This window comes from Pelophylax lessonae, assembly GCF_965119305.1.
Source record: "Pelophylax lessonae genome assembly, chromosome: 9".
Taxonomy (NCBI): domain Eukaryota; kingdom Metazoa; phylum Chordata; class Amphibia; order Anura; family Ranidae; genus Pelophylax; species Pelophylax lessonae.
This window is the reverse complement of record NC_138776.1, coordinates 31,561,518-31,572,686: the sequence shown is the minus strand read 5'-3', so window position 1 is coordinate 31,572,686 and position 11,169 is coordinate 31,561,518. Positions and strand designations below refer to the sequence as shown.

General features: G+C 45.3%; 1 protein-coding gene across 1 annotated transcript; it reads right to left on the bottom strand.

Annotated features, from left to right (window-relative positions):
• Positions 1-9,907: 9,907 nt before the first annotated feature.
• On the bottom strand, positions 9,908-10,684 carry LOC309563282 (olfactory receptor 6B9-like; the record flags this gene model as incomplete). The annotated part of the gene is made up of 1 exon (XM_082267687.1): positions 9,908-10,684. The coding sequence occupies one exon, from the start codon at positions 10,682-10,684 to the stop codon at positions 9,908-9,910; it is 777 nt and encodes a 258-aa protein (XP_082123813.1).
• Between the last annotated feature and the right edge of the window lie 485 nt (positions 10,685-11,169).

The window sequence follows — 11,169 nt, the reverse complement described above, 5'->3', positions numbered from 1 at the left end:
AATAAACTACTTGCAATACTTAAGTACAAAAAATGTTGAATACGTTAGTACTTCTACTTAACTGTGGTGCTTAAAGAGCACTTCACCTTCTACTCAAGTCACTTTTTTGATAGAGCACTTGTACTTTTACTCAAGTCTGGGTCTTTAGTACTTTATACATCTCTGCCCTTTACACATGTATACTCTGTGTTTTAAAATATAACTACAGGCAAAACCTTTTTTTTAGTTTTGGATGGAGTGGAGAGGGACTAGAACGTCTGACAGTTTTATTGCTGTCTGTGCCCCTGTTAAGGGCGATTCGCTCTCTCTCTGAAAGTAAAAGAAAACCCAAATTTTGGGTTGTCCCCAGAAAAGTAATAGAAGGGAAATCTTTCAATGGATACACTAGTTCTGGTGATCATGGAATTCATTTGCAGGGATTTCCTCCCACTTCCTGTATGGCTATGGAACAGGAAGTGAAGAGAAATATCTGCAATGGGAAAAAATGGCCAAAAATCTGACAGGGTTTATAACACTTCCTTGCTCTATCCGAAATTAAAAAAAAGTTTTGCCTATAGTTCTACTTTAACCACTTACAGACCGCCCGCCGCAGTTATACGTCACTACTTAGACATTAACCACTTGCCGACCGCCACACAACTATCTACGTCGGTGGTCAGCCCCTCACAGGCAAACTAACGTAGGTCTACGTCGCTTGCCTGTGAGGGTCTAGGGAGTGAGCGCGCGCCGCCGGAGGCGCGCTCCCACTCCCGCGTGGTCACGGACCCCCCCGCGCGTGTGACCAGCGGACCCGATGTCCGCCGGTCACTCGGCGATCAGTGGGGGAGAGGGAGAATGTCAGGCAGCTTGTGTAAACAAGCCACCTGTCATTCTCCTCGCTGTAAAGACACTGATCACACGGATCTAGTATGTAGATCCGTTGATCAGTGTCCTTACAGCTGAAGCCACAGCCAATCACAGTAGAAAGCACGCCCCTAGGGACACACACAGCCCCTCCCTCCCAAATAAAGTTAACCCCTTCACTACCAGTGTATTTTTACAGTAACAGTGCATATGTATAGCACTGATTACTGTAGAAATGTCACTGGGACCCCCAAAAGTGTCACAAATGTCAGTCAAGGGTCCGATCTGTCCGCCCCAATGTCGCAGTACCGCAAAAAAAATCGCAGATCGCCGCCATTAAGCGTTAAAAAAAAAAACAACAAAAATGACAAAAATCTTTCCCTTTGTTAGTAAACCTGATAACTTTTGCGCAAACCAATCAAAATACGCTTTTTGCGATTTTTTTTTACCAAACATAGGTAGCATAAAACAAATTGGCCGAAAATGTTAAAAAATGTTAAAACATTTTGATTTTTACATTTTTTTGGGGGGGAATTTCATATAAAAAAATGTGAAAAATATTGCTATTTTTGCAAAATTGACGCTCTTTTTTTGTTTATAGCGCGTGATCAAAAAATCGCACAGGTGATCAAATACCACCAAAAGAAAGCTCTGTTTGTGGGAAAAAAAGGACGCCAAATTCGTTTAGGTACAGCGTCGCACGACCGCGCAATTGTCCGTTAAAGTCACGCAGTGCCGAATTGCAAAATACCCCCTGGTCAGGAAGGGGGTAAAATCTTCCGGGGCTTAAGTGGTTAAATACCGGAGTTATGGCAGCAGATTTTTTTTATAGGGCGGGCGGTCCTCTTTCACATAAAAGTGGTTCCCGCTGCAGATTCACCGCGGGATCACTTTTTTGGGCGGCAGGAGAGGTGCCATCGGTAGCGGGGAAAACGGTCCGGTCCTTTCCCCTCCTATGCAGGAAGTCGAATGAGGGCAACGCTTCCTCCTAACAACCTTAAAGGGCCCATTTTTTTTTCATAATGAGAAAAAAAATGACATTTTTTTTTGCTTTTTAGTGTAGATGTGAGATATGAGGTCTTTTTGACCCCAGATCTCACATTAAAGAGGACCTGTTCTGCTTATTTCTATTACAAGGGGTGTTTACATTCCTTGTAATAGGAATAAAAGTAATCAAAAGACATTTTTTTTAAGGGACAGTGTAAAAATAAAAAAATAAAAGGTAAAATAAATAAGCAAAAAAAAAGTAAAATTTAAAGCGCCCCGTCCTTCTGAGCTTGCGCGCAGAAGCAAACGCATACGCAAGTCGTGCCCACATATGTAAACGGTGTTCAAACCACACATGTGAGGTATCGCTGCGATTGCTAGAGTGAGAGCAGTAGCTCTAGCCCTAAACCTCCTCTGTAACTCTAAACTGGTAACATGTAAAAAATTTTAAAGCTTCACCTATGGAGATTTTTAAAGCAGAGTTCCCGGCCTCAAATACCTTTTTTTAACTAAAAATACCCCTGTAAAACCTCATCGCCCTTTACAGAACCGCTATTCTCATACTTACAAGGTGTATGGTATTGGATTGTAGTCAAAATCTTACTTTTAAAAACGCTGTCTGGGCGCGGCCATCTTAGACGTGGGCATCTGAAGACGTAGTGTAATCTGCTGTGTCCTTCTTCCTGATTCCAGGGAGTGTTCTGGGAGTGCTTCCTGATTCCAGCCTCCTGGGAGTGATGACAAACAGCTCCCAGGATGCAATGCAAAGGCGGAGGTCATGTCAGTGGCCGTGGCCACAGAGGGGGGAGAAGGAGGAAGTACAATCAAAAATGCCCTGAAAATAAGATAAGGGACCCCCGAAAAAAATTGAAAATGCCCAATTGTTGATCAGCATAGCGAGCACTCCAGGAATCACTAAAGTTGCAAAATAGGCTGGAACTCCACTTTAAGTACCAATGTTTGCCGCCATTCCACGAGCATACGCAATTTTGAAGCATAACATGTTGGGTATCTATTTACTCGGCGTAACATTATCTTTCACATTATAGAAAAAAAATTGGGCTAACTTCATTGTTTTCTTACTTGTTGAATTAAAAAAAGTGTATTTTTTCCAATTTGCGTTTGTAAGACTGCTGCACAAATACGGTGTGATATAAAGTATTGCAACGATCTCCATTTTATTCTCTAGGGCACAGGTGTCAAACACAAGGCCCGAATGCACCCCCCCCAAGGCCTTTTCATGTGGCCCTCGCACCTCTCCTGCAGCTTCAGCACCCCCCTTGTCTCTGCCCCCACCTTGTCTCTGTAGTCGGCAGCAGAGAGGACTGAACTCCTTTGCCAGATACTGCGCTTCTCTGTGCCGCTGCAGAAAGGCTCATCTTTGCCCCCCCCCCCCTTCTCAGCAGTCTGCAGCAGAGAGGAGGGCAGAATTCCTCCTACAGATCCTGCACCTCTCTGTGCAGCCGCAACACCACCGTTTCTCTGACTCCCCTAGTCTCAGCATTTAGCAGACTCTGGAAGATGACTTTTGCCCTCTTTTGGTCCTCCTTCAGACCCTGCACTTTCTTCTTCCCAGATCCACCTGCATCCTCTTCCTGGCAGCAGCACAAGGTAAGGGGGTGCATTATGATGTAAGGAAGGTTGGGTGACTCTTGAATTATGATGGTGGGGCTCTTGACATCTCATGTAAGGGTGTAAGGGGGGTGTGGGGTGCTCTGGACATCTAATCTTACAGATATAACTGACCCTTTGAGGGCAACCATAATACTGATGTGGCCCGTGATGAAATTTAGTTTGACACCCCTGCTCTAGAGTCTCTGCTAAAAAAAATATATATAAAATGTTTGGGGGTTCTAAGTATTTTTCTAGCAAAAAATACTGATTTCAGCTCGTTAACAACAAGTGTCAGAAATAGGCCTGGTCCTTAAGTGGTTAATGGGAAAACATGCGCTGTTCCCAGCATCCAGTGTTGCAATTCTGACTTCTTAAAAATGTCCTTTCACTTGCTGCCACATCCAGACAGGAATATAGCAGAGTTTTACACTATGGTAGAATTTTCACAGAGCCAAAGTTCTTTACCTTCTAAATAGATGATTCAGAGATTCAGCTTGACAATATATTAATATTGTTTTATTGAAAAGAGAAACGTTGCGAGAAATATTTAGAAAAAAAAGATATTACAAAAAACAGACAATAACAGCAGTAAAATAAAAGGGTTTTAAAAGTAAAAAATACTTAAGTGTAGTCCTGCCTGGTCTTTGGTTCAGTGCAGGGCCCAGATCACTTGCAGGGTAAGTCCAATCTGATCTGCAGAGTCACTGGCCCTCATAGTAAATGACTAAAATCAGAGCTGCGGCTGCCAAATGCAACTGTTTTTTGGTGTCCATAAAGAGGGTGTCACAGAACTAACATTAACCTATCAAAGGGTCAGAGGAATGTGATGCAGGGGTGTTGGAGAGTGTTCTGTTATGCTGAACAGACACACCCTTTGGCCTCTCTCGCATAGGCAGTTGGGGGTGCAGTAAAAACAAGCAGTTGAGCTGCAGTTTACTCGCCTCCCCGACCACCCGCCTAAAGTCTACAATACAGCCCGAGAAAGCATTTCACATGCAACAGTCACAGCTGCAATGCTTTGCATCGTGCCAAATTCAACATGGCTTGTCGAGTTGACGGGCATGACCACATGTCATTCTCAGCCATTTAGGTCAATGGGGCCACACCGCAACTGCAAAACAAACACATTTTTATCATTGAAACTTGCTGTTCAGCAAAAAAAATAGCCATTCAGGAAGGGACAGGATCACCTGCTGAATGTCTGACAGTGGGTCAGAGAATGGATTAGTGTGAAGTTAGCCTTCAAGTAGAACTCCAGGAAAAAATTTTTTGTCAAATGCCTCAAGTTTGGTGTCAGTGGGAGTAGAAAAAGTACATAGCACCTGTAGGAGGAGGAATAGTGCCCCATCATTGGTGTCAGTGGGAGGAATGTCAGTGGGGGGTGTCAGTGGGAGGAATAGTGTCCCATCATTGGTGTCAGTGGGAGGAATGTCAGTGGGGGGGGTGTCAGTGGGAGGAATAGTGTCCCATCATTGGTGTCAGTGGAAGGAATGGTGCCTCATCTTTGGTGTTAATGGAAGTAATGCTGCTCCATCATTGGTGTCAGTGGAAGGAATAGTGCCCCATCAGTGTTGTCAGTGGGAGGAATAGTGTCCCATCATTGGTGTCAGTGGAACGAATAGTGCCTCACCATCATTGGTGTCAGTGGAAGGAATAGTGCCCCATCATTGGTGTCAGTGGGAGAAATACTGCCCCATCATTGGTATCAGTGGGAGGAATAGTGTCCCATCATTGGTATCAGTGGGAGGAATAGTGTCCCATCATTGGTATCAGTGGGAGGAATAGTGTCCCATCATTGGCATCAGTGGGAGGAATAGTGCCCCATCATTGGTATCAGTGGGAGGATTAGTGTCCCATCTTTGGTGTCTGTAGAAGGAATGATGCTTCATCTTCATTGTCAGCGGAAGGAATGGTGCCACATCTTCATTGTCAGTGGAAGGAATGGTGCTTCTTCTTCGTTGTCAGTGGAAGGAATGGTGCCTCATCTTCATTGTCAGTAGAAGGAATAGTGCCCCATCATTGGTGTCAGTGGGAAGAATAGTGCCCCATTATTGGTGTCAGTGGGAGGACAGGTGTCCCACCTTTGATGTCTGTAGATGGAATGAAGCTTCATCTTCGTTGTCAGTCGAAGGAATGGTGCCTCATCTTCTTTGTCACTGGGAGGAATAGTGCCCCATCATTGGTGTCAATGGAAGGAATAGTGTCCCATCTTTGGTGTTAGTGGAAGGAATGGTGCCCCATCATTGGTGTCAATGGGAGGAATAGTGTCCCATCTATGGTGTCAGTGGAAGGAATGGTGCCTCGTCTTTGGTGTCAATGGAAGTAATGCTGCCCCATCATTGGTGTCAATGGGAGGAATAGTGTCCCATCTTTGATGTCTGTGGGAGGAACAGTTAGCCTTCAAGTAGAACTCTGGGAAAAACTTTTTTTTGTCTAATGCCTCAAGTTTGGAGGTCAGTAGGAGTAGAAAAATTACATAGCACCTGTGGTCAGTAGGAGGAGGAATGGCTCCCCATCATTGGTGTCATTGGGAGGAATAGTGTTCCATCTTTGGTGTCAATGGGAAGAATAGTGTCCCATCTTTGGTGTCAATGGAAATAATGCTGTTGCATCTTTGCTGTCAGTTGAAGGAATAGTGCCCCATCATTAGTGTCCATGTAAGAAATAGTGTCCCATCTATGGTGTCAGGGAAGGGACAGTGTCTCATCTTTGGTGTCAGTGGAAGTAATGCTGCCTAATCTTTGCTGTCAGTGGATGGAATGGCGCCTGATCATTGGTGTCAATGGGAGGAATAGTGTCCCATCATTCAGCTTTAGGTGTGGCAGGAGGGAGGATTTTCTCTGGCTGTGTGTCTGAAGCTTCTCTAGGTGATCTGTGTGAGAGGGGAGTGTGGTGAAATCTCTCCCAGCCCTCCTGGCTTCTTCCTGGGACACCATGGAGGCCAGCGGGGCCTCTCCTGCTGGAAGCTAGCAGTCATCTCCTGGGCTGATGGGTGACATGCCTGCTCCTGTACAAGCCATGGCTGGTGATCTCTCTGCCCCTGGTGAGGACGACGGTGCTGGGTCCATTCGGGAGCGAGTGGTAGCCGGGATCAAGGTCCTGAATACGGAGAGAGACAAACTCTACAAGCTTAGAGCGGATTTAAAGTGTCTGCGAAAGCAGCGTGAAGGCTTGTTCAGCAGGAACCGTGGATCCATGGATTCAGAAGTCTAATTGGCTAAAGTCCGGGTGGAACACCAGGAAACCATCGTGGCCATGATGGAAGGCAGAAATGGTCCTTTCAGGGAGAAATTTTGCAACGGCAGAAGGTTTGCAAAGATGAAGGTGGAGGAGGAGACCCCCAGTTCTGACCAGTTCTGACCCTTACCAGAACTGCAAACAAGGTGTAGCTGTTAAGATGGTCGTTGGCCTTAAGGATAGTACAGGTTCCTTGACAAAGTCCAGGTCAGGGATCCTGGAGGTCGTGAGGTCTTTTTATGCTGAATTTCTTGGGAGGAAAGATCTTGACCGAGACAAGATGGAAAGCTTTTTGGTCTTTACTCCAGGTCTAAATGGTGGAGATGTCCCTTTGATGAATTTGACAGAAGAGATCACAGTTGAAGAGGTTATGAGGGCAATTGAACAGCTTGCCATTAAAAAGTCACCTGGACCGGATGGTCTGACGGCTGAGTTTTACAAAGCCTTTAAGTCTATTCTGGCCCCACATTTGGTAGAGGTCTTTAACAGTTGTCTTACCGAGGGGATGCTTCCCCCTTTCATGAGACACTCAGCTGTAATTCTTCTTTCAAAAGGTAAGATCCTTCGATGATTGAGAATTGGCGCCCCATCAGCCTTCTCAATGTCGATAGAAAGGTGCTGGCGAAGATACTTTTCTGTCACTTTTCGGCAGTAGCAGAGTCTTTGCTTTCTCGCCATCAGCACTGTTCGATCCAGGGTAGGAGCACCTTCACAGCGGTTTTAGCTGTCCGGGAGGCCTTGGAGCAGTGCAGGGCTACAGGCTGGGGAAAGTATTTACTGGCATTGGATCAGGCAAAGGCTTTCGATTGTGTCAACCATGAGTACCTGTGGTTGCTCTTTAGTAAGTACGGTCTGCTGGGTGGTTTTGACAATTGGTTAAAAGTCTTGTATAAGGGGGCAGAAAGCTTTCCTCTTGTTAATGGTTGGGTTGGATAGTCCTTTGAGGTTGGCTCTGGGGTGCGCCAGGGTTGTCCCCTGAGTCCCCTGCTCTATGTGTTTGCAATTGACCCCTTCATCAGGAGGCTAGAGAGCAGCATGTTGTGTGGGGTACCAGTGGGAATCCCGGGTGAGCCGCCTTTGAGGGTTGTTGCCTATGCGGATGATGTGTCAGTGATTGTCAATGGGACAGATGAAGCAGAGGAGGTCGTCTCTCTGACATCGTGATACTCTGAAGCATCAGGCTTCAAGATCAATCAGGAAAAGAGTGAAGTTTTATGGATGGGAAAGAAAGGTGAGGGATATGATCTCCCGGACACCTTTCCAGTGCCCCAAGAAAAAAAGTAAGATATTAGGCATTGAATTTGAAACTGGGGATTATGGCCTCAAAAACTGGGAAGGCAGGCTGGAAGTTGCCAATACTAAGGTGGTTAGCTGGAAGAGATGGAAGTTACCTCTGAGGGAAAGGGTTGATCTGATTAAGACTTACCTGTTACCGATCTTCTTGTATGTCAGCTTTGTCTGCATCTTGCCATTGTCTCTCTATGCTAGGATCTTTCGTGTGCTCTTCTGGATGCTGTGGGGGAACAGACCGAACCTCATCAAGAGGAATGCCACCTATCTATCAGGAGGGAGGGTGGCTTAGCTATGGTCAACCCGTTCTTTTCTTTTCACTGCTATTTCTCAAGTTTAACATTGGTAATATGCTTGCAGTAGAACCTCCTGGATGGGCAGACATGTTTAGATCTTGGTTTAGGCCTTTTCTGGCCTAGTGAGGAATCTCAGGGGTCATCGTGGTCAGCTTCCAGCCTATGTCGCTTCGTGTCTGAAGTTGCTGCGGCAGTGGCGACTGTCAGCTGAAGATCTCAGATCCGCTCCAAGGAAAGCCCTTATGAGCCGAGTCTTGAGCGAAGTCTTTCATGACCCACTGGCCTTAAGGGATTGCCCAGGCCCAATTTTGAGGGAAGGGTTAAGACTGATTAATTTGGCTAGAGTCCCACTTAAATTCAGGGATCTGGCCTGATTTTGCTTCCACGGGAGGCTCTATGTTTGGGGCAATTTGAAATTCCGCAGTGGGATGGATCGTGGTTTTCCTGGGGAGGAATGTGCAGGTGAGGAGGAGACTATGGACCATTTTCTGCTTCGTTGCCCTTTTAACATAGAGGTATACAAACAGGTGGGATGGGCCCTCGGTGTTCCTTTTCTCTCCAGGCTGGGTTATGCTGAGTGGGTGTATGGAGCATTCAATACTGGTGGGGTCTTTTGTTTGGATACACTTTTTTTAGTTAACCTAATAGTCCGTTATTACACCTGGAACACACGGTGTCAGGTCACCCTTCGGCGGTAAATGCTTCCTGTTCAAGTGGTGGTGTGTGACATTCTGCATGATGTGGGGAAGATTGGGGTGCTTGAGAGGTACAAGTGGAGTCGGGGGGCTTGGTTTAAGGCATGGAGGGGTTTCAAGCCTCCCTGACTGCCAGGAGTCTCTTTCCCGGGTGTGGCTTTCTGTCTCTTATCACCCTAGATTTTTTCTTTTTGCTTAATTTTTGATAAATGGCTGCGTACATAGGTGATGGGTTGTGCATCTTAGGCCCTCTCTGCTGCTTTATTTAAATAGTTTTCTAAAAATATTGGAAGTGGATTATGTATATATTGTATATATTCTGCACACGGATGTGTATATTGTTTTCTGTTGGAGTATTGTACTATAGTTCTGTTTTTTACTTTTGTATAAAATTTGTTGCTTGATTCTTTTCAATAAAAGATCAATAGTGTCCCATCTTTGGTGTCAATGGGAGGAATAGTGTCCCATATTTGATGTCAGTGGAAGTAATGGTGCCTTATCCTGGGTGTCATTGGAAGGAATGGTGCCCCATCTTTGGTGTCAGTAAGTAAAGGGGTAATAAAGGGGTTCATTTACTAAAACTTGTACAGCTGTGCATGGTAGCTAATCAGCTTCTAACTTCAGCTTGTTCAATAAAGCTTTGACCAAAAAAAAAAAATGAAAGCTAATTGGTTTCTATGCAGAGATGCACCAGATGTTGCACTCTCCAGTTCTAGTAAATACACCCCATAGTGTTTCATCAGTAGGAGGAACTATGCCTCAATGTTGGTGTCAGTGGAGGGCATGGTGCCTCATCGGTGTTGTTGGTGGGAGGTGTTTTGTATTTGTAGGAGGAATAGTGTCCCAAAGGCCAGATAAAGTTGAACAAAGAGTCACATCGGACTCACGGGCCACAGTTTGGAGGCCACTGATATAGACGGGGGTAGGATACATAACGGAAGTAATTCAAGCCTTTTGCAGTACTTGGCTTGAGTTCTGCTTTACCAGTTGATTTTTGATGGCTTCCTTCACTTCTTTATTTCTTAAACAATAAATTAATGGATTGAGAATCGGCGTTATCACGGTGTAAAAAACTCCCACCACTCGATTTAGGCTAAAAGAACTACTCAGTCTGGGTCTTACGTACATAAATGTAATGGTGCTGTAATAAATGGAGACGACAATCAAATGGGAAAAGCAGGTGGAGAAAGTTCTCCTTCGCCCCGTAGTAGTCGGTATCTTTAGGATGGTGGTAATAATATAGACATACGAAACCAAAGTCACCGTTAATGAAGTCAGAATTACGAAGGAAGCATTAAAAAAGTCCATCAAATTGATAAGAGACGTATCTCCGCAACACAACTGCAACAGCGGAGGGGCGTCACAGAAGAAATGGTTGACATCGCTTCCACAGAACGGAAGTCGGAAGAGTAGGACTATTTGGGGGGAAGTGGTTAGAAAGCCACCAATGATGGCGCATAGGCTGAGACCGCGGCACATGGTGGGACTCATCAGTCTTGTGTAATGTAGAGGTTTGCAGATGGCTAGGTAGCGGTCGTAGGCCATAATACCGAACAGGAGGCATTCGGTGGATCCCAAAGAAAAGAACGCCAGAAACTGAGTCATGCAGCCATGGTATGATATGGATCTCCCGTGTGGTGTGACGGTGCTCAGAATTTTGGGGACAGTCACAGAGACGTAACAGATTTCTAGAAAAGAGAGGTTGCGGAGATAATAGTACATAGGAGTGTGCAGGCGCCTTTCTCTCAGCGTAATAGTGATGATCACAGAGTTACTCAGGAGGGTTAGTAGGTAGGTGGTCAGCAGGAGAAGGAAGAAAAGGTATTGTAAAAGTGGAGGTCCAGGAAATCCCAGAATTCTGAATTCAACCAGTTTACTACGATTACCAGCCATCTGTATAGAAGATTAAAAGAGTTTATTGCACATTTCCATTTATGTCAAAGGAACCCCCTGGCAAACAGCTGAACATGCTGTTGAAAATGCATACCAATTGACTTGTAATTCTGTTCACCCATTCACTATTTAGGCACCCCTGTCAGACAGAACAGCCAGGTCTTGGAAAGTCACTGCAGTTAAATGATACAGCCTGGTCCAAGGCACGCCCCAGCCTGCTGAATGGTCATCAAAGGAGCAGAAGCTTCCTCACGGGTAGAAATGTGCAGAACGAAAACAGTTGTTTTGTGTTGATTCTTTATTTGCATAAATTA